Here is a 26,377-nt window from a genome sequence, read left to right as displayed (position 1 = left end):
CACCTGTGATCTCAGCTACTTTGGAGGCTGAGGCATGAGGATCACAAGTTCAATGCCAGCCTCAGCAAATAGCAAGAAATTGTCCCAAAATTAGAAAGAGCTGCAAATGTAGCTCAATGATAGAGTGCACCTGGGTTCTATCCCTAGTAACCTTCTCCCCTCCAAATAAAAAGAAGGCATGAGGGGTGATGTAGTAGAATGTTCTACATAGTGCTTCACTTACCACTTACTGTGAGCTTGGTGCCTGGCATCAGGCAGTCCAGGATTTCAGAGTTGGAGCACTGCTTGTGTCAGGAGTGCCTATACTGGGAGAGGCACCAATAATATGAGGCATAAGAGTATGGATTCTGGATCCCTGCCCCTGGAGCTCCTACCATGGAGCTGGGATTGATTCGGTTCTTAACTGTGCATAACTCTAAATCTCAGGGTCTTCGTCAGCCAAAGGGGAGTAGCAAGAAGGTGAAGACTGAATGAGGTAGCTCTAGGAAAGCTCTCAGAACAGTACCTGGCACATGGTCAAGCTTTCAGTAGCTGTAACTACTAGTGATCCACGTGATGCTAGGAGATCTCTAATACCCCCATATTATAGACAGGAAGTGGAGGTTACCCAGCCAGTGGTAGGCTGACCTCAGAGACCTCTCTTTTGTCCATGTGTTGCACTGCTCTCCACACTGTGAGAGGAGCCATTCACAGACACAGCCACCAGCCACCTTTGATTCCCAGCAGGACAGTGTGGAAGCTGAGTGCCAAGCCACCTTGAGCAATTCCAGTTAAGAGGCTAGGGGCCTGGGTGTTTCTTTTGGTTCTGTTTAGCTTTATGATCTGGTGCTATGGTGACTCTTCCATGGTGGACAGAGGCCTGTTTCTTGTCCATCTGGGATAGGGTTTCAGGAAATTTCAAGAACTTCAACTACCCCACAGCCACATCCCTTTCCACACTGTCCCCTATCAGTTCTTCATGCTGAAACCTCCAGTGGATGGACATCATGGGGACATGGTGCAGATGAAGGTGTGCACAGCCTGCAAAGGGCTAGCGGCTTTCTCCTCTGCCCAGGCCACCTTTTCCTACCATACCTTCTGCCTTAGGTCAGAGAAGGTATGGGATAATGACAGACAACAGGCTGGGGAGGCCCAGTGTGGTAGGCCCAGTGTGCCTGTGAATGGCTCCTCTCACAGTGTGGAGGGCAGTACACTGACAGAGTGACCCTGGGCCTCAGATTTCTGATCTGAAAATGGAACAGATTACTTCCTCACAGATTTTTCTTGAAGCATAAGAGTGTGTAAATTCAACTCATCACAGGGAACATTGTGGACATTTTCCAAACATTAGTTGTCCCCCTTGCCTTTGCTGGGGCCAGCCAAAGGTTTGTAGCCATTGACTTTTCTTGGTTGGTGCATGGGTGAATGTGACCATGGCCCTAACTCTGCCTGTTCCCTGGCAGGGCGGTGGAAGAGGGCTTGACGTACAAATTCCATGCATCCTGGAGCTCCGTGTTGCAGCTGCTATGTGTCTTCTTTGAGGCATGTGGGAGGCAGGCTCATCCTGTGATGAAGAAGGTGAGCTAGAGAGCTGCTGGGCCCCTTGAACTAAGGCTCCTAGAAGGGGAACGGGAATTTGCTCTCGGCATACCACTCCCCACTCCCACCCTAATAATGCCCATGCAGGTACTGTGTCCCCAAGAAGGTAATTGGACAAGTCAGGGAGGAGCAGGAAGAGAGCTAAGAGGTACCTCGCCACACAAATGTCTGCTCACCCGTCTTTGCTGGAGTTGATGGTTTTGCAACTTAGGGAATCTCTATGATTCTTCCTTTCCTGCCCTTGCCTTTGATTTTTCAATTCTCTAATTTTTGTTTAATGAGGGAGTGTGGTGTTGGTGTTTTAAACATTTTAAACAGCCTTAGGCTCTAGGGAGATTACTCAAGTCTAGAATAAATCGTTTAATGATCCTGGATCACCCAGGGATCCTGAGCAGATACGAGCTCCAGGAGCGGGTGGGAGCCCAGACTCCTGGTCAGCAGGTGGAATAGCTGCTGACCTCAGGGGCCTTCCTCACTGACCCCCCACACTGTTGGTTGACACAAGGTGTCACCCTGAGAAGGAGGGTCTTGAACAAATGGCTAACCTGATTGAGGTTAGCAAACTTGGCTTCCTCCACAAGACCAGCAAGGTCCATGAGAAGCCACACTGGGGAACTGGAAGCCAGATGGCATAGCTCTCTGTCTCCTCAGTGCCTGTTAATTCTCTGTGTTGCCTGTGAGTCTGCCTTTGCCAGACCTACCATTTTTCAAGGTAAATTGGAAATTTACATTTGCATGTGAAACCTCCTAATTTTAACCGTTAATTGAAACCAATTTTAAAAAATTCTGGGCCTTGGGGGAGGGATCAGACACATCAGTAGATGTTATCACTGTGTGTGAGGCATTTACCCTGGGCCCAGAATCCCAAGCCCCATTCTTTTGGAGACTGTCTGGTCTGGGTCCCTGCTCACCACATTGATCTACAGTAAGGTCAGATAAGAGAAAAAGGGAAATTTTTGCTGATTTAGTTATAGTCACCTTGTGAGCATTAAAAAACACCTGTACTTTATTATTTTGGATTTTTTTGTGGTGTTAGGGATTGAACCCTGGACATTATCATGCTAAGCAGGTGTTCTACCATTGAGCTACACCCCCAGTTCAACACCCATTTATTTTGTGCATGTGTGCACACACTTGCACTTACTGATAATGGAGCCCAGGACCTCTCACGTGCTAGGTAGATAACCTACCACTGACCCATGCTCCAGCTTTGTGTGCACATCTCACTGTGTAACCTCTCATCTTTTTGTTCCAGTGCCTCCAGTCCTTATGTGACCTGCGCCTCTCCCCTCACTTCCCCCACACAGCAGCCCTAGATCAGGCAGTGGGGGCTGCAGTGACCAGCATGGGACCTGAGGTGGTGTTACAGGCTGTGCCTCTGGAAATTGATGGCTCTGAGTAAGTGTGGTCTTGTTTGGCTTTGTAGAAATGCCAGGAGTCGACGTCTTGTTCTTCCCAGGGAAAGAATTCTGCCAGTCTGTGTAGAGAGGCCCTCAAGCAGTCACCTCCTCACTGTGTCCTTCCCTCCCTTCCAGAGAGACTCTGGATTTCCCACGAAGCTGGCTGCTGCCCGTCATCCGGGACCATGTCCGGGAAACACGACTTGGTTTCTTCACTACCTATTTCTTGCCCCTGGCCAACACCCTGAAGAGCAAAGGTTTGGAACCCTTTCCTGTGTAAAGCCTGAGGCTCCATTATCCAGGAGCTCTAGTTGAAGGGGCCAGAAAAGGCTCTGAGTCCAGCATACCAGCTTTTAGAATGTTTGGCAGCATCTCTGTGCCAACACCTGGCCAGCCAGAGCTTGAGTGCCCTCCCTAGCAGGGCTTATCCTCCTCTCCACTCTGAGGCATGGCCAGGCCTCTGTCCCTGGGACAGAACTTTGCTCTCTGCAGGCAGACATCGGCCTCCTTCCAGCTGAGCTGCCACCATTTGGGTCTTATTCTTCCCTTGTGGATCACAAGAAACAGTCTTGTTCTTTCTTCCTTGTGATAGCCCTTGAGATGAACTTTTCAAAATGTATACTATATTTGTTTATACATATACAGTTGGCCTTCTGTATTCCTTGCATTCTGCATCTGCAGATCCAACCAACCACAGATGAGAAATACTCAGGGAAAGAATTATGTCTCTACTGAACATGTACTAACTTCTTTTTCTTGTCATTATTACCTAAACAATACAGTGTCACAACCCTATGTGTTATTATATTAGGTATTAAGTAATCTAGAGATAAAATTTTAAAGTATAAGGGAAGGATATGTGCAGGTTGTATGCAAATATTCTGCCACTTTATATAATGTAGAGACTTGTGCGTCTGCCCATTGTAGTATCCACAGGAGTCCTAGAACCAATCCTTTGTGGATGCTGAAGGACAACTATTTGTACTTCTGTATACCAAGAGATGCACTTGCATATGTATTTTAAGTATTTGAAAATGATCATTACTTCCAGGGAGTGTCCTTCTGGCTGCATGTCTTCAGACTCTCTCCCTCTCTCTCTGGTACCAGGGATTGAACTCAGGAGCACTCAAGCACTGAGCCACATCCCCATCCCTATTTTATTTAGATACAGGGTCTCACTGAGTTGCTTAGTGCCTTGCTTATCTGAGGCTGGCTTTGAACTCACAATCCTCCTACCTCAGCCTCCCAAACTGCTGGGTCTCTCCCTTTCTTTTGGGACATGGTTTCTCGTCCCATCATTTTCTTGTTCTCTCTCTGTATACTACTCGTGTCCTATGGTACATAGACCCACACCTATATGAGGGACAAGACTAGCACTAGATCACATTTCTTCACATTTCTTGGCCTAGTGATGGCTGCAGGAGCTTTTGTTTTCATTGGATTTTGAGGGTCTAGGGCAGCATTGGTCAGCTATCCTGCCTGCTGCCCATTTTGTTAATTTAAGTTTTATGAGAACACAAGCTATGCCTGTTATATTAAGGCTTTTTTGTGTGTGTTACTGGGGATTGAACCCAGGACCTTGTGCAAATGAGGCAAGCACTCTACCAACTGAGCTATATCCCCAGCCCTCATACTGCTTTTTAATGGCAGACAAAAGTTAAATAGTTGTAAGAGAAATGAAAGGACCTACAAGGCTTAAAATATGGGCCCTTTACAGAAAGTTTGCTGCCCTGGTCTGTGACAGTGGTTCTCAACAGCAGGATGGTTTTGCTGCCCACAGATTTGGCAATGCCTGGAGACATTTTTCATTGTCACAACTGGGAGAAAGGTCCGTTGGCATCTAGTGGACATAGGACAAGGATACTGCTAACCATCCTAAAATGCACAGGACAGTCCCACAACACAGAATTATGTAGCCAAAAATGTCCATGGTGTCAAGGTTGAGAAACTCTTTTTTCTGATTTCAAACATTGTTTGAATATACAGAAAACATTTAAAGAGGAACATAAAAAAGCACTCAATTCCCCCAACCAGAAAGAATTAAAGAATTACTACTAAAACATTAATGTATTAAAGAATTATTACTGGGGCTGGGGCTGGGGCTCAGTGGTAGAGTGCCTGCCTTGCATGTGCGAGGAACTGGGTTCCATCCTCAACACCACATAAAAATAAATAAAATAAAGATATTGTATCTATCTACAACTAAAAAATTACTAAAACATTAATGTATTTTTTCTTTCAAATTTTTCTTTTTTCCTATATGTAAAATATAAGGGACTATAGACACTGGCAGCAAGATTTTTTTTTGTGTGTAGGCTGGGGGTTGAGCACATGCTCCATTACTAAGCTCCATCTCCACCTCCAGCCCTGACAGTGTTCTTTGTGTCTATATAAACTGGTGTGTAGCTATCTATTTCCTCAAGACAGATGTATACTCCCTTTTATGTACATGCAAAGATGTTTCTAGTAGTGTGATTTCTGTTAGCAAAGAATCTGACATAATCTGCATGTCCTTCAGTGGGTTCCACTTAAGTCAGCTCTGGTAAAGTCTTGCTTTGGGATGAAGGAGGGCTGGGGATGTGGCTCAGTAGTAGAGCACTGGTTGAGCATGTGTGAGGCCCTGACTTCAGTCCCCAGTACCACAAAAATAAAGCAGAAGATACAAAGAAAGACAAAGCAGTAGGTAGGGATAGATGGCCTAGAAGATTGTGGTTAAATAAACTAGATTTAAATTTCAACTTGGCTAAAGCACTGTGACTTTGGACAAGGTTATTTAGTTTATTTAGTTTGCCAGGGTCTGCACCTCATCTGTAAAATGGGCAGGATAATTACATTGTGAGGATTAAATGAAATAACCATATAAAATGGCCATTATAGACTGCCATGTAGAATAAGCTCAATGAATGTTACCAACTTTATCATCACATTAACAAGTTTACAGAAAATATATGTATAGTTCAGTCCGGTTTATGTCTTATGTTTAAAGAAGTATAAGAAAAGTCACAAGGAACAGAAGCCATCTCTGGGGGAGTAAGATTATAGAGAGACATTATTCTCCATGTTATTGTTTATAATTACTCTCCATTATTGTTTTCCATGGGTCTAATATTTTAGAATGAATAAGTATTATGATATAATTTATGGAGAAGGGAGAATCACCTATATTCTTGTCTCCCTGAGCCTTTGGTTTTGGTAAAATGAGGCCATGATGGTGCCCAGGTTCACACTGTGTCTTTTTCACATATTCCAGCAATGGAGCTGGCCCAGGCAGGCAGCACCGTGGAGTCCAGGATCTATGACACACTCCAGTGGCAGGTAAGGGTCAGTGGGGGGAGGCATGGGGAGGAGAGCACAGGGGCATGGGTTGTTAGTGTTATTCTCTCCTTTATTATCTCCTTCTCAGATCTGGACCCTATTGCCTGGGTTTTGCACAAGGCCCACGGACGTGGCTGCCTCCTTCAAAGGTTTGGCAAGAACACTAGGCACAGCCATCAGTGAGCGCCCGGACTTGAGAGTCACTGTGTGCCAGGCCCTGCGCACCCTCATCACTAAGGGCTGTGAGGCAGGTATGTGTGGGCTCCAAAGGTGGGGTGGGCACTGGTGAGAGGGTGGCAGGTGTCCCTGGCCCCATCTCCTGGCCTGCAGTGGCTCATTTGACAGACATAACTGCAGAAACTAACATTCTGTGCTAACTTCTGTGTTGCTGCTTTTGCTGCTGCTCTTGAGACGCACAGAGTTAGTAGGAGGCCCTTGCTCATTCACCTCTGCTCCCAGGGTGTAACACCTGCTGCAGAATCATGGTCAGTGTCACAGGCCCCTGTGTAGGAGCTACACAGGAACCCAGACCATTTCAGCATCTGCTGTCTTTTCCTGGCCTTAGCCTATCCTGGCACAGAAAACTTCAAACCCACTGCTTCCAAATCCTGCCACAAGATCCCCTGAACAGATACCTCTGGGCTGCAACCCCAGTGGCCACTGAAGTAGGGTTACCTCATGTTCCTTCACTGCAAACCTTGGTCCTTCTGCCAGAGGCTGACCGTGCTGAAGTGAGCCGCTTTGCCAAGAACTTTCTGCCAATCCTCTTTAACCTGTATGGGCAGCCTACTGCAGCTGAGGACACTCCAGCCCCTCGCCGGGCCGTGCTGGAAACCATCAAAACCTACCTCACCATAACTGAGTGTCAGGTGTGCTGGTAGGGGAGTGGGAGAAATGCTCTCAGGTGAGCATCATTGGGTTGGACAAGTTGGAAAAGATGAGTCCCCACCTACCAAAGTCACATGGGTCTCTGCCATCTGGAAGATGGAACCACATACAGCACTTGTGGCTTGGGTTGTGCCTGAGGCTCCTAAATGGTGGGGAAGTAGCTCTGGGACCTGCTGCTACTGCTCCTTTTTTTTTCTCTGGATCTGCTAGTTGGTGAATGGTTTCCTGGAGAAAGCCAGTGAGAAGGTGCTTGACCCTGCCAGCTCTGACTTCACCAGGTAATGTGTTCAGGTTTCCCCATTTGAACTGGGCAGCCCAGGGAGCTGGAGCGGCATATGGCAGAAACCCTATGGATCCACTGTGAAATTCTTTGGGGAAATCTTAAGATATTGAATGCCCCAGCTATACTGAGAGGTTGGACAGTTCCTTTTTCCTGAGAGGCCCTTTTGCTTGCAAGGGAGAAACAAGGACCCTGGAAACAACACTGCCTGCGTTCAATTCCCAGTTCTACCACTGTGTGGCCTTGTCAGATGATTTACCCACTCTTTGTTTCTGAGTTCTGATCTGTAAAGTGGGCATGATAATAGTATCTGCTCTTAGATACTTTTTGAGGTTTCAAGGAGTTGGCATTTATAAAGCATCAGAGCTATGACTGGTATATTGTGAATGCTTGATTAGGTGCTAGTGATGATTATTGCTCACAAGTTCCTTAAAGACCCCCTGTCGGGGCTGGGGATGTAGCTCAAGCGGTAGCGTGCTCGCCTGGCATGCGTGCAGCCCGGGTTCGATCCTCAGCACCACATACAAAGATGTTGTGTCTGCCGAAAACTAAAAAATAAATATTAAAAAATTCTCTCTCTCTTAAAAAAAAAAGAGTTTAAAAAAAAAAAGACGCCCTGTCCTCACCCTGACTTCTCCCACGTTCTTGTAACCAGAACATAAGAACACTGATAGCTTACCTCTTCTCCAGCTTCACTTAAATTCTTGTTTTGTCTCCTATTTTGAGCAGATTGTCTGTTCTGGACCTGGTTGTGGCCTTGGCTCCTCATGCTGATGAAGCTGCCATCAGCAAGCTATACTCTACCATCCGGCCCTACCTAGAGGTAAGCCCCCACACAAGCTCATCTGTGGGGAGATGAGGCTTCAGAAGGTGTTTCTGTCTTTATTCTTCAGCCTTTGCTCCTTGCCCAGATCAGTCTAGTCTGCTGTTTTCTACAGTGGCTTCGCCTTGTACTCTGTCCTGTCCATCTATCAGTGTAGGTGCCAAGGCAACTGAATTGCAGCGTCTTCTGCTAAGGTGTCTCTTGTAGAACAGGCCGTGTTCCTTTGCCTGCTCACTCACTAGGCCCATCCTGGCCTGGGCTGACCTTTATCCCTTCCAGTTCTCCACACCCTCATCCCACTGCAGCCTCATGTGGCTGCTTTAAGAGTCCCAAATAGAGCAGGTGCCACATGCACCTTTGTATATGCTGGTTCCTTCACCCTGTGACTGACCGCCATTCAGAACTCAGATCAACGGTGCTATTCTGAAAGCTGTCCCCACTGCTGAAGTTTAATAGCAGTTAGGATGAAAAGTGTCTTGGGATGGAACATGAAGGTGGACATAAAGATCCATGTCAGGGTTGCTCCCTGGTATCTCAGGAACAGTGGGAGTCAGTGGGACGGAGGAGAGCAGTGCTGCTCCAGCTAGAAAAAGTAGCAGGCCACAGGCTGTGATGCTAGAATGTGCGTCATATAGAGGTGGTGAGTGGGATAACTTTGCCACCCACTGTCCCCATGCCCAGCATAGGAATTAGCCACTGGTGGAATATGGAACGTGTCCATATTTCACCAGACCTCTTGTCAGACTTCATGAGCTCCATACTAGATGGGTAGGACTAGCTTCTTCTCTGAGTTCCCTCAAGTGTGAGCCACAGTGGACACTCTCGGAATGTCACTGTAAGGAGGGGTGGATACAAGTCTCCTTCCTCATCTGTCCCTGTCCTCCATGCACTGACTACAGAGCAAGGCCCATGGGGTTCAGAAGAAGGCCTACCGTGTGCTGGAGGAGGTCTGTGCTAGCCCCCAGGGAGCCGGGGCCCGTTTTGTGCAGACCCACCTGGATGAGCTGAAGAAGACCCTGTTGGACTCACTGCGGAGCACGTCCTCTCCCGCCAAGAGGGTGAGGGTGCCGGTCTGCCAGCTCTGCCAAGGGAGGACGGGTTATTTCCTGGGAGGACACTGGGAGAGGAGCCACTGGAGACGTTTGCAGGCTGTGGGCTGGCACAGAGGGGCTCCTGACTGTTGTTCCCTGCCAACAGCCTCGTTTGAAGTGCCTCATACATATTGTGAAGAAATTGTCATCTGAGCACGAGGAATTCATCACCGCCCTTGTCCCAGAGGTGAGGTGTGGGATGGGTATATGTGCATTTGGTGGGTTTCCTAAAGGATGGTCCCCGATAGCCTGTCATAATATGGGCAGGGCAGTGAGTGTGGGCTCAATTTGCCACCTGGGCACATGGGTGCCTTTATTTGCCCCTATACTCTGGGCAACCCACCCCAGGGTGGCTGACTCAGAGGGTACGTGCTAATGGGACTGTCGTGGCCAGGTGATTCTATGCACCAAGGAGGTGTCGGTGGGTGCTCGGAAGAATGCTTTCGCCCTGCTGGTGGAGATGGGCCATGCTTTCCTGCGGTTCGGCTCTAACCAGGAAGGTGAGGCTTGAGTGATGCTAACCAGGGGGATTCTTTACTTGTAGTAGGATAGGTAAGTTTCCCTCAGAACCACTGTCAAAGGGAACACGCGGAGCGAGCTCCCTGCCCTGCCCTGTCCCAGGCAGGCTGCTCCTCTCTTTGGGGGCCCTGTCCTCATGTGACTCATTCTAGTTTTTGCCCCCAGAGGCTCTACAGCGCTACCTTATCCTGATCTACCCTGGCCTGGTGGGCCCAGTGACCATGGTTAGCTGCAGCATCCTGGCCCTGACTCACCTCCTTTTCGAGTTTAAAGGTAAATATTTACTTCCTTGAAGGCTTGGGAAGCCCTTAAGGTAGGAAGGTATTCTGGGACAGGGTGGCTACGAGAATGGGGAAACATTCCTCCTGTCTCCCTGTCTCCTTTCTCACATAGCTCTGCCTTCTCCCCTGGTGGGTATGCTGAGGCTGCCTCCTCACACCTGCCCTAGCATGAAACAGTGTGGCTCTGCTACTCTGCGTCCCCTGTCAGTTGTGAGTAGGATAGCGTAGGCAAACTTCCAGTTTTTAGTTCTGCTCCTGGCTCCTGCCAGCCATGTAAAGTGTTGAAAAACTTTACTAACCTATTGGAACCTCCATTTAAAAAAATAATAATAATTTTTTAGTTGTAGATGGACACAATACCTTTTATTTTATTTATTTATTTTTATGTGGTGCTGAGGATCAAGCCCAGGGTCTCACATGTGCTAGGTGAGCACTTTACTACTGAGCTATGACCCCAGCCCTAGAATCTCCGTTTTTTATCTTGAGTCATCCACCATGGGTGACTGAAGGGTACAAGGGCACTCTATTGAATGTGATTAGAACTGCCAGTCACACAAAAATCTCTAAATGTTTGCTTCTACTAAGTTTTGACTTGGCAAGGGCAGGTAGAGCTGTCCTTGGGCAGACTTAGGTCCAGGTGGGGTCCTGGTATCTCTTGACAGTGGTCTCTTCATCTCAGGGATGATGGGGACTAGCACAATAGAGCAGCTGCTGGAGAATGTGTGCCTATTGCTGGCCTCCCGTACTCGTGATGTGGTCAAGTCTGCACTGGGCTTCATTAAGGTGGCCGTGGTGGTCATGGATGTGGTGCACCTGGCCAAACATGTGCAGCTGGTGGTAAGGATCCCTTTCCCACAGAGGGTGGCAATGTCCTTTAGGGTGTCATGCTAGCCTTAAGGCTATCAAATTAAAAACTTTCTCTTTAGCCCTAGCTTTGTGCAGAAGCAGGTCAGTAAGCAGCCCTGGAAGGGACTTGGTATGGAAGTGCCAACTTGGTAAAGGCAAGGGAGGGGCACAATGCCCAGATTGCCTTTTACCTTGTGTCCTCCATGGAAGCTACTGCTCTGCAGAGCAAAGACCAATGGGTAGAGCCAACCCCTCCTCATACAGATGAGGAAACAGGCCAGAGATTTCCAGGGTCACAATCTCAGGACTCAGACTCTGGTCTCTGCCTCTGCAAGGCCACTTGTCCTTTTTAATTTTTTTTTTTTTTTATATACATGTGTGTGTGCTATATTTTTTTGAACCCAGGGGTGCTTTACTACTGAGATATGTTCCCAGCTCTTTTTATTTTTTGAGATAGGGTCTTGCTAAGTTTCCAGTCTGGCCTCAAACTTGCAATCCTTCTGAAGATCCTCCCAAGTATTTGGGATTATAGATGTGGGCCATCATGCCCAGCTCGATTCCCAGTTTGGAAAGATTCCTTAGCACAACCCTGCTGGGGCACCTGCTAGGTTGCAGAAAGGTCCTAAGGACCCTTTGTTAGTGGGTAACTGACCTGTCCTGCCCAGAGGGAGCCTACCCAGGCTTGCAGCAAGCTGGGACAGAGCTCTAGCCCACTGCCCAGTTTCTCCCATCCAGCTGAGTCATTAGACTGCCAGGTCCTTCTTAGCTATCTTTGGGTCTGGTTATGATGTTAGGCAAAGTGGGCTCCGTGGGCTCTACAAGTAAGACTCCTGCCCCTGTGGCCACTCAGCAGCCATGTAACACTGTTCTTTGGTTTCCTCATCTATAAATTGGGAGTCATAACATCTGTCCCATTGTGTTGTAAAGAGTCAGAGAACGTATGTAGAGTGTAAGCACTGCTCAGAAAGGCTAGAGCCAGCCAGGCATGGTGGTGCACACCTGTAATCAGGTGCTGAGAGACCGAGGCAGGAGGATTGTGAGTTTGAGGTCAGCCTGAGACCCTTTTTCAAATAAAGGACTTAAGCTGTCATCTTAGGAAGGGTGGTCATTGATTGTGTTGTGAAGGGGGATTTATGGGAAAGATGGGGCTGCTCAGAGTTCTTGGAAGCACAATTGAACCAAGGGGTAAGCCAGGAGAGCTACTCAAACCTTCCCCTTTTAGCTGGATCTGGTTGCTTTGTCTCTGGTGTGGACATCAGTGAGAGGTGGGTGGGATGGAAGGCATAGCACCCTCCTGACACGCTGGTGCTCTGCCTGGTAGATGGAAGCCATTGGGAAACTTTCAGATGACATGCGCCGGCATTTCCGCATGAAGCTTCGGAACCTATTCACCAAGTTCATCCGCAAGTTTGGGTGTGTGCACTTGAATGGGGGTGGGGGTGGAGCAAGCCCGGAGTTGAGGATTTCTAGTCCCCCAGGGACTGAAGGGAAGAAGGGTCCATGATCCCTGAATACCTCCTACCTCTGAGGAGTGCTCTCTGGCCAGTGCCTCTCTTTAGCCCTTCTTTGCCATTCTTAGGTTTGAATTGGTGAAGGGGCTGCTGCCTGAGGAGTACCACAAAGTCCTGGTAAATATCCGGAAAGCTGAGACCCGTGCCAAGAGGCACCGTGCCTTGAGCCAGGCTGCTGAGGAGGAGGAAGAAGAGAAGGAGGAGCCTGCCCAGAGTAAAGGTGACAGGTAAGATCATGGTGGGGTCCTGGGGACCTGGTTTCCTCCAGCCCAGAGTGTCCAGGCATTGCCCAGTTGACCCCTGCATCTCCAGGGAGTGCTCTGACTTGGGGCTTCTCTATCCTTAGCATTGAAGAGATTTTGGCTGACTCAGAAGATGAGGAGGACAATGAGGAGGAAGAAAGGGGCCGGGGCAAGGAGCAACGGAAGTTGGCACGACAGAGGAGCCGGGCATGGCTGAAGGAGGGAGGAGGGGATGAGCCTCTCAACTTCCTGGATCCCAAGGTGGCCCAGCGAGTCCTTGGTAAGAAAGAAGTGGCTGGCCCATGAGCTTAGTGGGCCCGTGCTGGGTTTGCCCTAGTGCTGCGTTCCTGGTGGGTGGGCAGGGGCTAGCTTCTGTGATAGGCTAGTAGATAGAAGCTGAGAGGCTTCCAGTTGGGAGCATAGACCTGGCGTGTTGGTTCTAAGGAGGGTGCCAGTGGGTTAGGACTGGGCTTCCTCCTCTTCATGCCAAATTCTGCCATACCAGCCACACAGCCTGGGCCTGGCCGGAGCAAGAAGAAGGACCATGGCTTCAAGGTGAGCGCTGATGGCCGGCTGATCATACGGGAGGAGGAAGACGATGACAAGGTGGAAGAAGAGGATACCACTAAAGGTGGGGGGGGCCACATGCCCATCCTGGGAATGCAGCAGCTTCTGGCCCAGGCCAGGGATGCTCTTGTTAATTCGTTCAATCACTTGATGTTCATCTACCTTTCCATGCAGTGATCATTTGTTAAGGAAGCATTGGTAAACACAGGAGAGCCAGGCGTAGTGGTGCATGTCTGTTATCCCATCTCCTTGGGAGACTGAGGCTGAAGGATTTTAAGTTCAAGGCCAGCCTTGGTGACTTAGCAAGACCCTGTCCCCAAGAATAAAAAATAAAAATGGCTGGGCATGTAGCTCAATGGTGGGGTTCTTGTCGAGTGTCTGTGAGACCCAGGATTCTATCCCCAGCACTGAAAAAATAAATTCTACCTTTGAAATGCTTTGGTTCCCATGGCTGAGCTACAGGCTCTTAACTCACTTGCCTTACTAATTGGCACTCGCAGGGCTTCCCCTGCACCTCACTTGCCAGCTGTGTGTCTATAGACACTTATTGAACATCTCAGCTTGTATGTCCTTACTCCAAATGGGCATGATGCCAATATTTCCTTCACAGGGTTGTTGGGAAGATGAAGTTATAGAATATATACAGTACGTGCATGTTTCTGTAGTTGGTCTTCTGCTCCCCTCTCATTCCTTTACTCTCCTGTCCTCTTGGTCCCTGGCTATTCCTGATGCTAAGGAAGTCCCTTTCTGCCTTTCTACTTTTCCAAAGCCTCCCCACTCTTTAGGATTCATCTCAGGTTCTCACCCTATCTTTAGCATCTAGTCACAGGGTGTGTTTATTTTTTTGGTTATTTCTTGACTTTGCCTGAATCTCTTTCACCTCCAAATGGTTGGCTTCATACTTCTTTATGTGCCCACAGGGGAAAGAAAAGATTTTCAAGCTGGGAACAGTGGAGCATGCAGCTACCAGACAGGCTTACTGAAGGAGATTTTAAGTGGGAAACTAGTCTGGGCAACTTAGCAAGATCCTGTCTGAAAATTAAAAATAAAAAGGGGTAGGGGTATAACTCAGTGGTAGAGTGCCCCTGGGTTCAGTCCCCAGTACTACAAAAAAAAAAAAAAAAAAAAAAACAGGCTCTCAGGTAGGAAAATGAAGCAGTCCTATCAAAGTGGAGCATGTGTGGGTCTGGGCAGTCTCTCCAAGAAACCTAGGACTTTCTTTGTTCTCAAAAAAAAAAAGAAAAGAAAAAGCTGTATTCACTTCTAAAGTTGGGTCACTACTCCTTCAGGAGCCATCATCCCTGCAGCCTAGGATGGGAAAAAGGGGGCAGTGTTCAGAGGTCTTATCTCCCTTAAAAGGACAGGTCTGGGGAAGGCAGTTTTCTGGGGTTGGAGTTGGTACTCCTCATCCTGGTGAGCCAGGAGGAAAGGGTGAGTTGGGGGTGCCCTGAGTGTTCACAGGGCTGTCTTCTTTTGATGTCAGGTGAGGATGAAGAGATGGCTGACCTGATGGAGGATGTGAGCGTCAGAAGTGTGAGTAGTTGCTGTTGTCAGAGGGCCTCAGACCTCAGCTTGGGCCCCACAGCTTCACACCTGTCCCCTGGGGATATTGTGCCTGCTCTGCTCCTCAAATACTCAGTGGGTCCTCAAGGGTTGGATGCCTTGAAGCACCCCCATGTGACCTTCAGCATTGGCTGGTTGTCCTGTTGAAGAAAAAAATGGCTCTGCATCTGTGAATGGCATGTGCTCTGCAGGCTGCAAGGGGAGTGGTGGCCCAAGCTCCAAGGGCAGACACCATTTCTGGAAACATGCTGGAGAGGTGTCTTTGTCTTTGTTCTTCCAGACTATGTCCAGCTCATCCAGCCCCCCAGGCATCATTTTAGGCTGTAGCTGCCTAGTTGGGGGTGCAATAGTACTGGAGCTAAGAGGAAGGCTCTGGGGTCACATCTTGGCCTCAGGCTAACCTTTCCAAGCCCCAGTTCCTGGCCTGTAAAATGGGATTCTAAGTAGACCACCTCATAGAATTACTGGGACATTGTGATGAAATTGAGCATGTAAAGTACATTTTTGACCTGTGGTAAACTTCCCCAGTTTCCCCACATACCTTCCCAGTGCCCTCTGCCTGCCTCTTCCCAAGGAGCTACTAAGTGTTGAAACAGTGCAGATTGCTGTTTGGAAAACTGGGTGAAAACCAAGCAAAGAGACTCTGGTATCAGAGAGTGACTAAGGATCTTAGAAGACTCTGATGTAAGAGGGCTTGATGATCTGTGATCCCAGGTACTCAGGAGACATAGGCAGGAGAATTACAAGTTTGAGGCCAACTTGGGCAACTTAGAACCTATCTCAAAATAAAAAGGGCTGGGGATATAGCTCAGTGGTAGACCCTTGCCTAGCATGTTCAATTCCCAGTGCTGGAAGGGAAAAACAGAAGAAAAGAAAAAAAACGAAGGCCCCTCATGCAGGAAGCCCCTCTGGGTGCTCTGGAGCAGTAGTATATTGCTTCTGCTTAAAAACTCTCCCTGCCTTCTCCTGAGCCTGTTTCAGTATGGCATATCTCCCTCACCTGGGAGTTCTTCCCTTCCCTGGTCCAAGATCTGGCCTTCCATGGCACCTTCAGCCACCATCTGGTTTTATTTTCCAGGCAGCAGTAGTAGCCTGCAAATGAGTATGTCCCTGACCCCAGACTGCCTGGGCTCAAATCCAGGTTTCTCTGTGATGTGCTTGGCATATGGTGAAGTTAAGTCAGTCACAGCTCTTCTTTATAATCATTACTCATTTTTCTTGGAAATCTTGATCTGTCAAGGCTTCCCTGATTCCGTCAGCATGTCCTGTAGTCCCTCAGCAGCCTACTCGTTCCTGGCCAAGGGAATGAGGATGGCCCATGAGCAGGGCAGGATTGGGGCATCTTGTCTTGAGATGACAAGATGACAGCTCCTGCACTGACCACCCAGTGGTTTTCTTGTGCCATTGCTGAGTTCTCCTCCCTCCAAAGTTGTGGGAGCCTGATGTGCTGGGGTGCCAGTAGTGGCCTCAGTGGAAGGCCAGTGGGATGGGCTGGCTGGCCTTGTCTTTGTGTCAGCTGAACCACAAACCATTTCAGGCATCATCCTCCCCAGAGAAGCCTGAGTCACACTTCCTTGGAACACTTTTCTTTCTCCACTAGGTATCCGCTGTGCTGGTCTACGGCCAGTGCAACTGGTGCCCTATGCTCAGACACAGCCTGTGTGCTCCAACCTGTTCCTTCTGGTCCCTCTACCTGGCACCCCTGGCCTTGGAGCTTACATGCCTTTGGAGTCTGCAGTTTTGTCAGGCTTCCAGTGGGCAGCATAGCCCCAGACTGGCCTTCCTCCCTGCACAGCCCTAATGCAGCCCTGGGCGGGTGTTCATCGCCTGCTATAGAGTATAATTGGATGACTCCATGTGACCTTGTTATTGGCTCATAACTGCTAGGACTCTAATGTTGAGGGACTGTAGCGACTAGCTTGGGCAGGGGTCTCCCACTGGAACTGGGTCCTGTTCCCCATGTCCCCGGGCCTGGCACTGAGTGAAGGATCAGTGCACTAGTAACCGGTGAGAAAGTTTGAGTGGAGTTTGTGAGAATTGAAGAGCTGGTGAAGGCCTTCCCTCCAGAGAGGTCTAGGACCTCATTTTCCCTGTTAGGAAATAAGGGGCTGGGCTGGCTTTAGGGTGCCATATGGGTACCCGTGTTCCTGGGGTGGAGTTTAATGTGGAGAGGCAGGCCTGCGGTCAGGATAAGGACTAGAGCCTCACTGTGTAACCTGCCCTTAGGGCCTTTTTTCCTTATCTGTAAGTAGAGGATGGAGGGACACTCATGTTCAACGTAGGTTGCTGCTGCCAGTACTGATGTCATTAGTGAACATGTTACGTCCCTTTTTACTGACTTCCTGCTTGTTACCTTTTTTTTTTTTTATAGAAGAAGAGGCGTAAGCAGCAGAAAGAGTCTGAGGAGGAGGAGCTGGAGATGCCCCCTCAGTACCAAGGTGAGGTTTCCACTTCTTTCTTTTGGGGCACTGATTCCTGTCATCTACACCAGGTAGAGGAGTGGCAGGGAGGGATGCAGAGCCCTGAGTTTGCATAGCCGGTTTGTACTCAGTTGGCACCAGCATAGATTAGCTGACAGGACTGGGCTGTTCAGGAATAGGGAGTCAAGGATGAGAAGGCTGTGCACGTGACCCCCACTCTTCCTGAGGCCAGTACTGCCCACCCACCCAGGCCTTTCTTGTCCAGCCCTGACTCAGGCCAGGTCCAGGTTGACAGGACTTGGGTAGATTAGTGTTGGGCCTGGCCCTTCCTGGGTTCCCTTCTATGTTTGTCTCTGAGGCCCAGGTTAACCCCCAGAGAATCTACTAGAAATGCCAAGGTGACTTCTCAGCTTTCTTCCTTCCAAGGTGCCCCTGCAGGGCCCTGCCCTAAAGCCCTTGCACCAGAGCCCTTGCTGTACATGTAAAGGCCAGGGGCTCTTTGGGAAGACTTTTATTCTAAGAGTGGTCCCATAGCATTCTGACCCTGGTGGAGAATCTTGTGACTCCTCTTCTGTCCCCACAAGCTGAGACGCAGCTTACCTACTGTGCACTGAGATGATGTGGTGGGGAGAGGAAACAGTACCAGTCAATGGGGCAGGAGGATTCAGGTCAGCTGCTGCTTAGCTGTGTGACCTTGGTCTAGTCACACTGCCTTTCTGTCTCATCTGTAAAAAAAAGGATTCATGTTAATCTTCTCAGAGAGTCCTCTGGAGTTGGCATTGTAGAATTCCATCTCTGATTAAAGTCTAAGCTGAAAATGAGCTGACTTTAGACAAGACCCTGATTTCTAATCTCTGTTCAATGGGATTAATAGCTGCCTTTGATTCTCAGCGTACAGGTGTGAGCCCAAATGAGAAAAGAGTGGGGAATTTTTGTGGGGTTTTTTTTGGGGGGATGGTACTGGGAAGGGGACCAGTGATTGATCTCAGGGGCACTCGATCACTGAGCCACATCCCAGCCCTGTTTTGTATTTTATTTAGAGATGGGGTCTCACTGAGTTGCTTAGGACCTCGAATTTGCTGAGGCTGGCTTTGAATTCACAATTCTGTCTTAGCCTCCCAAACCCCTGGGATTATAGGCATGCACCACTGTACCTAGCAAAAAGTAGGGAATCTTAAAATGAGCTGGGTGGCAGAGCTGAGGGTTGAACCTTGGTGCACTGACCACAAACCCTATGTTCAGGGGGATGACTCTACTGAGGATGTAGCTCCGCAGTCAAGCACTCGCCTAGCATCCTAAAGCCCTGTGTTCAGTCCCCAATAGCACAAAAATAAATAAATAAAAATCAAATTATTCTAAAATAATTGGAGCAGGTATAACTTTGGAGAATGTGGGTCATTTTATGTTGGTCAGGAATACCAGAAATCATTAGTAGGCCTCTCGGGATTCTGGGTCAGTCTGAAGAGCCTAGTGGTCTGTCAAGTCTCTGTGCAGATGCTCCTAAGGGAGGACTTTGCCCTTGCTTGGTAAGGATAGAGTTGAGTTCCTCACCTGTGCTCATCTACTCTCCAGCAGCCCTCTGGAGAAGGGGTCCCTTGTCCCCCAGAAGGGTGCTGCCCTTGCTGTGCCTGACTTGTAGTCTTTATTCTCCCCACAGCCGGAGGCTCTGGCATTCATCGCCCCGTGGGCAAGAAAGCCATTCCTGGGGCTGAATACAAGTCCAAGGTAATGGCTGCAGGTGGGGTCTCCTGGTAATGAATGGGTGCCAGGGAGGGCGAGAAGGAGCTATGCCCATCACTGTCCTCAACAGGCACTTTCATGGAACCAGACAGGCCAGGGAAGAAGGGACATACCCATGTCTTGTTGGCCTCTGAACTTGGGGGCCTTGGTAAATGGTTTCCAGGGCCACAGGAGCTCTTTGGTGCCATCCAAAGCAGAGAATGAAGGAGAGGGAGGTCATAGGCCTGTGAAGTCAGTATGGGGAGCAATGGGAACCCCACAGTCCCAGCTGACTCTGTTTCTCTGGATAAGCAGAAGGCAAAGGGTGATGTGAAGAAGAAGGGTCGGCTGGATCCCTATGCCTACATCCCCCTCAACAGAACCAAGCTCAACCGCAGGTATGGTGGTGTGGGGCAGGGCAGGGCATTCCGTGTTCAGAGCGCGCCCTCTTCTCACTGAATTATCAACTCAGTTGTTCAGTTCTTCCAGAATTTTTTTTTAGCATGTACCTGCAAGTAGTTGGTATCTACTTGTATGTGGCTTTTTTAAACATGATTTTGCAATTCAGAGATTTTCTTGTATATATGTATTTTATATGCTCGTCATTTCTATAATAGCTCTGGGTAATTGCTTTTCTAATCCCCTTGTTGGGAAATGAGAATCATTTCCACTTTGGGCGTTAAATAGGGTTCTTTGAGTTAAGTGTGAGAGCCATACAAGATGCCATGTAGGAATACTTGGCAAATGCATGTTACTCGTAAACAGGGTTCTAAACTTCAGTATGCTGGCTTAAAGTCAACCTTTAGAAAGAAGGATGGGTGGATAGAGTGAACTTTGTCCTTTTTGTCCATTTGAGGAACAGTGAGTGGAGGACTGTTCCAGGTGGGATTGTGCCAGAGTGGAACAGCCTGGGCAGGACACATGCCATGTAGAAACTGGGGTTGCACAGGGTTGCCCCAGTTTATGTGCTGCCCACCCTGGCAGCCCCCTTCTTCCTGTCTCTGCTGGTGCTGGGGGTGGTCATCATTTGACATTAAGAGGAGATGAATCCACCTGTTAAGACCCTTCTCTTCCTTGTCCCTGCAGGAAGAAGGTGAAGCTACAGGGACAATTTAAAGGTCTGGTGAAAGCTGCCCAGAGGGGGTCCCAGTTGGGACACAAACTCCGCAGAAAGGATCGCAGGCCCTGAAGCTCCAGTGTCCCTACGCTGCTCTATGGTCCATCCTGAGACCCCTTTTCAGTTCCCATGCTGCTTGACATCAGCTCCAAGTGCTCAGGATTGGCACAACCTGGACTCAGAATGACTTTTTGGAACCAGGGCTTGGCTCCCAGAAACACCCAGGATTTTGGAAGTTCCAAATGGAAACTGTTCTTTAGGGACATCCCCAGTTCCTGGGGATGAGACTGTGACCTCAATGCCTCTGAGTAGGCCCCACAAAGCAGTGCTTCCTGCCATAGTGACCATGAGCAGCTGAGCAGTGATCTTTTCCTCCAATTGCTCATAGCCACATGACAGCCTCAGCCTGGCCATGATCTGCCTGTGTGAGATCTGCTGTGATTAGGCGCAGAATAAATATGCATCACTGTGTTTTAGCCCCGACACTGTTGTATAACCTTCCCTACTCCAGGGGTAAGGACATATCTGGTTACTGGCTGCAGTGACTTGATCCCTTTCCTATGCAACTCCCAACATGTAATCCAAGGCATAACTTTGCTCTGCCCATAGGTCAGGCCTTGCAACTTGTCCAGGAGTACCAGTGGCCAGAGGACTCCCTAGTTGTACTTTACAGTGCCCATCAAAAAGTGACGTTTAGGGGCTGGGGATGTGGCTCAAGCGGTAGCGCGCTTGCCTGGCATGCACGCGGCCCGGGTTCGATCCTCAGCACCACATACCAACAAAGATGTTGTGTCCACAGAACTAAAAAATAAATATTAAAAATTCTCTCTCTCTCTCTCTCTCTCTCTCTCTCTCTCTCTCTCTCTCTCTCTCTCTCCCTCTCTCTCCTCTCTCTCTCTCTCTTAAAAAAAAAAAAGTGATGTTTAGTGGGTAGGAGGGGAAGTGCATTCTTGTGGCTGGACCCTAGAACTGTGGTTGAGTACAAGGGATTGGAACAGAAGGGAGGTAGTAGCTGAGAGCTATTAGAGCTGCAGCTTTGCCTGCATCTGGGCACAAGGCTCTGCCAGCATTTTTGTCCATTGATTCAAGTGTTTTGCGCCCCTCCATGTGCCCAAAGCAGCTTGGTTTATCCATCTCCCTGTTCCCACATATCTGTTTTCCCAGATCCTGTTGTGGTGCTGTGTGATTCCCACTAGTCCAGCTTTTGTTGGTCTGATGCAGACCTTCTGTGCTTGAGGTCACTTATCGCATAGGCCCAGAGTCCCCCCTTTTTTTTTTTTTGTACTGGGGATTGAAACCAGAAGTGCTTTCTATTTTTTTATTTGGGGCGTTTTATCACTGAGTTACTGAGGGCCTCACTAAATTTCTGAGGCTGGCTTTGAACTTGTAATCCTTTTGCTTCAGCCTCACAAATTGCTGGGATAATAGGTGTGTGTCACTGTGCCTGGCAGCCCAGGGTCCCCTTGGGTATGCTTTGCAACATCAACAAGAAGTAAAGTACTATGGGGCTATTCCTACGCTCCAATGAGGAATATGTTTTGTCCCCTGACACTTAGGATCTGTGAGTTTTTCTGGCTTATTCTCCTTGTGAGATGAGACCATACACACATTCCTTGATAGTTTCCATTCTGATTTAATGCCTTTGGTTCCAGTAATGCTTCCAAGAGGTGCTAGGTATCTCTTAGTAGCATGTCCCTTGATATATTTTATTCATTTTCCAAGATGTGAGTCTTAACTGGACCCAGTACCCCCAAAGACCTCCTGATGGTCTTGGGCTGAGAATCAGAGGAATCACACTTCTCCCAGAGATGGCACTGTTCGCATGCTTTGTTAATAGAATTCTGAGATTGGAGAGTAAGCAGGAAAAATGGTCAAAAGAGGTGAACATTGTGGGGCATGGTGGCACACACCTCTAATCTTGACTCAGGAGGCTGAGGCAGGAGGATTATGAGTTCATGGCCAGCCTCAAAGCAATTTAGTGAGTCCCTAAGTGGCTTAGTGAGATCCTGTCTCAAAAAATAAGCTGGGGATGTGGTCAGCAGTTTAGTGCCCCTGGGTTCAATCCCCTCTACCAAAAAGAAGTGACCACTAGGATTTGCAAAGGTGATCTAACTATGACCGCTGTTAGTGTACCCTTATACATAAGGTGTGTCAAATTAAGCCAGCCCCAGTTTTTTCCTATTTATGTCCTTTCTCAGGTAATGAAGCATACACTAGGAGGCCTCATGAAGTGGGGACAGATATGAGCCAATTGTCCAGTATTGACGTCATTAAGAAAGGAAGTTTGAAGCTGGCCTGCTTATAACTTATTTCCCAAGAAGCTTTGTTGTCTTTCAAAGGTGGGAGGGGCAGGTGACCTAGAAAGGTTGGTATTAGTGATGTGCCTGACTCCATATTCTTCTGGAAGTAGACTTTAAATATAAATTATTTTGCTGCAGAGGCAAAAATTAATCTGCCCCAGAAACTTCAAGTGCTCAAAACGTGTTGCAAAAGTCAATGCTGCTTTTGGGTCACCAGTAGGAGTGAAGGGGGATCTTAGGAGTGTTCATCAACACAAGAGTCATTTAGTTTCAGGGCAAAAAGAAAACTTGAGAGCTTCCACTAAGATCCAGATTTACTGTTTTATGTTTTTTGTGATGTCAGACTGTTGAGGCTTTTCTGGGTCTACCTATCATTTGTTCATTCTCCGATAACAGATTACATCTTGCCTGGTTACCAGAAAGGCCAAGGTGGTCAGGCACTAGGGATTGGCAAAGGCAGACTGAGTGTGTTGTGGCAGAGGTTTGGTGGTGGCTGTCCTGGAGGTTCACTATTACCAGTGGCCATCTTACTAGGTCCTCAGTCTTCTTGCAGTCTGATCAGCCAAGGGAGGATTTTTTTTTTTTTAAGAGAGAATTTTTTAGTATTTATTTTTCGGTAGACACAACATCTTTATTTTTATGTGGTGCTGAGGATCGAACCCAGCGAGCTCATTACCGCTTGAGCCACATTCCCAGCCCAGGGTGTTTTTTTCTGTATTATTTACAACACACGAGAAAATTGTTTATGATGTTTCAATAGCCTCTGAAAACAGAGGCTATTGAAACATCCTCAGGGTCCTTTCCCAAAAGCTTCCCTTTTGGTTGCTTATGTTTCTTCAAAAGATAATCTAGAAAATTAAATGTCTTCTAATTTTGCTATAAAAGCAATAAATATTCACAGAATATTTAGAAAAGTCAGAAAAGTAAAGGGGGCCTAGAATCTGTCCACCATTTTTTTTCTATATAGGGCCTATTTTTGAATACAAAAATATAGTTTTTTAAAGCTTATTTTCTAAATTTGCACTTGACTATAACATTTTTTACCTTACCTATGTAAACAGTTCATAAATATAATATTCAATGGCCCAGTTTTAAAGTGTCTGCCCAAGGGACATAGCTCAGTTTATTTATAAAAGATCTTTGAGTTCAAAAGTATGTCGCTCCTTGCTTACGCAGGAATTTAAAGCCATCACTAGACGCTAGATCGTGGGCAAGCAATATTTAGAAAATGACATGATGAATACTCCTTGTTCTATTTTTGATATACATTATGATGAATAAAAAAATGACTGTACTCCAGAAAATAACCCTGATTTGGGACAACCTAAGTTGGTTTGCCATTTCCTGAAATCATGCTTAATGTAGCTGCTACCATTAGAAACAGTTACCGTGTTGTTAAGAGAACAGCCGAGTCATCCAAGGCCAGGGCCACAGGGGCAGGTTTCCTTTTCCCATCCCAGGTTCCACTGACTGATCATAGAAAAACTAGAACAGGATTTTGAGGCTGTGGCCAATCAGCAAATATGAAGATGTAGGCAGAGGGTTCAAAGGTTTGCTACCACATACTTACTGCAGAGCCCTGTGAGTCTAAAACCAGGATCAGGTTCAGAGGCAAACCCAGACCAGGGGGCCTACTCAAAATTGCAGATTGTTAATTTGTAATGAGAACTATAACTGCCCAAGATACTCGGCAACTGTTCAGGAAATATTTTACCTTGCGCTGGAAATCAAAAACTATTGTATAAAATGGGACAAAGGGAGTCCTACAAGTGATATATTAATAATGTCATTGAGAAGGGACAGTTTTATCTCCCTGGGGATTTCCTAGACATTGGGCCCGTTCTCACCGCAGCCTATTGGGGCTACCCTCTGGTGGTTTGTGCTCCAGAGCAGGCAGATCCTTCCTCTCTGGTGTTTCATAGACTCTTTGCAGCCACTTTCCTGCTGCAGAGAAGCTTTTCTGAGATTTAATTAGGCCCCTGCTTCCTTCACATGCAGGCATGCCTGGATTGAATTTCCAAGCACAGCTCTTCCGGCTCTCACCAGGGAGACAGCATGTTCCCTCTGGAGCCTTGTACAGATAACTAATCCTGTCCATCATGTGTGCACTTGAAGGGTTTAACTTCCAGAGGGCAACATGATTTCCAAATTCCAGGGATGTCACCCTGAAGACCCATATGTACTAATTACAGAGCTGATCATTTAAAGTCACAATTTCAGAGCGGATCTGAGGCCCGGCTGGTGGGCAGATGGTTTTGTGAATGGTGCCAGGAATAGGCTATGCAGGCCTCGTGACTCCTCTGCAAATTCTGCCAGCTCTTGAAGTCTTGCTTTTAACCAGAACTGTGTTTACAACATAGATATTGGACTTGAGGCCACAGAGCCTGAGTTATATACACAGTAGATAACCTGAGACCAACCTTTAGTTGTAAATATGCTCATAAAAATGACAAGGCACAGTATAGCCCCAAGCAGATTTTACACAGCATGTGTATCAATTGGATCATTGCCCCGTAATTCTTTTTTTTTTTTTTTAAAGAAGAGAGAGAGAGAGAGAGAATTTTTTTAAAAAAATATTTATTCTTTAGTTTTCGGCGGACACAACATCTTTGTTTGTATGTGGTGCTGAGGATAGAACCCAGGCCGCTCGCATGCCAGGCAAGCGCGCTACCGCTTGAGCCACATCCCCAGCCCCGCCCCACAATTCTTATCTAAAAATGTTTTCTTAATCATTCCAGCAGCAAGTCCAACTTGCTTACAGTAAGCAGGCAGACTACTAAGGCAAACAGTCATTCATAAAGTAGCAAAGGTGATATCCAGTATTTTAAGGATAATTCTTCCCCGCCCACATGAGGATTGTCAGATGGTCACATGCGTCCTCTTCCTCAGAACCTTGCACAGGGGCCTGGTGTCTGCTGTGATCGTGGGCAGTCACACCTGATCTGCACTGCCAGATCCCAGTCTCATGTGCAGATACAGTGGCAATTGCAGCCTAAGCTCCCACAGAGCTCTTTAGTTTGCCCAAGGCATTTGCACCCACTTTCTCTTTCAATATGACAGTAATATCTGATTGTGGTTATCATTAGGATTCCCAGCCAAAGACAGAGAGGATGAGTGGTTTGGGCAGAGTCATACAGGTGGCATAAAGTGGCACCCACGCCCCCAAAGTTCAAGTTTCCACTGTGCAATGCCCTGGGGAAAGCACAGTGTGATTAGGCATCACTGTGAATTTCCATATGCTGCATGAGGTTGGGACACCAGTGTCTGCTCTCCTTCCTGCTCATTACCTTGCAGGTGCTTTGCTCTGAAATCCCTACATCTCTGGGATGAAATCCAATTTTACAATTCTCTTTGTACAAGGTGAGAGGAGTGAGGAGTTGTGCCAGGGTTGACTTGTTGTTGTTGATAAAACTTTATTTTCATTTATTTATACATGGTGCTAAGAATCTAACCCAGTGTCACACATGCTAGACAAGCGCTCTACCACTGAGCCACAACCCCAGCCCCTAGGGTTGACTTTTGACATGAAGGGTGGAGCAGAGCTGTGCTGGGCTGCGAGTTCCTCTTCTGCCTTCAAGGAGGGGATACAGTTGGCCTGTAAGTTTCCTTTCTTTCCATCATTTTCTTCATCCACATTCCGTATTTTCTCTCCCTCTTTCATACACACACACATACATTTTTATTGTGAATTTATTCTGAGCAAAGGACTTCCAAAAAATATTTTGTGAGACATGGGAGATACTGTAATGAGCAATACAGAGAGGACACTTGCCTTGACAATATCTATAGAGGAGACACTCAAACAATAAAGCCTAACTAGAAGAGTGCTACGAAAGTTTAGCACAGATGCCACTGGAGGACCTGAGCTGGACAAAGGGACCGTGGAAGGAGGGCCTCCGGGCAAAGACCTGAAGGAT

The 26,377-nt window shown here is 47.7% G+C and overlaps 1 protein-coding gene across 1 annotated transcript in view; it reads left to right on the top strand.

Moving 5' to 3' along the window:
* The window catches only part of RRP12 (ribosomal RNA processing 12 homolog), a 34,988-nt gene extending 14,357 nt beyond the window's left edge, over window positions 1-20,631 (top strand). The window contains exons 13-34 of the mRNA XM_081268041.1: window positions 1,443-1,557; window positions 2,834-2,976; window positions 3,114-3,235; window positions 6,229-6,293; window positions 6,382-6,544; window positions 7,008-7,162; window positions 7,392-7,459; window positions 8,191-8,284; window positions 9,184-9,342; window positions 9,482-9,562; window positions 9,770-9,875; window positions 10,060-10,167; window positions 10,855-11,012; window positions 12,343-12,434; window positions 12,601-12,759; window positions 12,879-13,054; window positions 13,280-13,405; window positions 14,825-14,874; window positions 17,276-17,342; window positions 18,982-19,049; window positions 19,359-19,441; window positions 20,130-20,631. Coding sequence (XP_081124167.1) covers window positions 1,443-1,557; window positions 2,834-2,976; window positions 3,114-3,235; window positions 6,229-6,293; window positions 6,382-6,544; window positions 7,008-7,162; window positions 7,392-7,459; window positions 8,191-8,284; window positions 9,184-9,342; window positions 9,482-9,562; window positions 9,770-9,875; window positions 10,060-10,167; window positions 10,855-11,012; window positions 12,343-12,434; window positions 12,601-12,759; window positions 12,879-13,054; window positions 13,280-13,405; window positions 14,825-14,874; window positions 17,276-17,342; window positions 18,982-19,049; window positions 19,359-19,441; window positions 20,130-20,232 — 2,461 coding nt within the window. The 3' untranslated portion in view covers window positions 20,233-20,631. The remainder of the gene's footprint in view (window positions 1-1,442; window positions 1,558-2,833; window positions 2,977-3,113; window positions 3,236-6,228; window positions 6,294-6,381; window positions 6,545-7,007; window positions 7,163-7,391; window positions 7,460-8,190; window positions 8,285-9,183; window positions 9,343-9,481; window positions 9,563-9,769; window positions 9,876-10,059; window positions 10,168-10,854; window positions 11,013-12,342; window positions 12,435-12,600; window positions 12,760-12,878; window positions 13,055-13,279; window positions 13,406-14,824; window positions 14,875-17,275; window positions 17,343-18,981; window positions 19,050-19,358; window positions 19,442-20,129) is intronic.
* The last annotated feature ends 5,746 nt before the right edge of the window (window positions 20,632-26,377 follow it).

The sequence above is a fragment of the Spermophilus citellus genome (genome assembly GCF_964194105.1).
Source record: "Spermophilus citellus genome assembly, chromosome: 15".
In the NCBI taxonomy this organism is placed as follows: Eukaryota; Metazoa; Chordata; class Mammalia; order Rodentia; family Sciuridae; genus Spermophilus; species Spermophilus citellus.
This window is presented reverse-complemented; position numbering and strand designations above follow the sequence as displayed.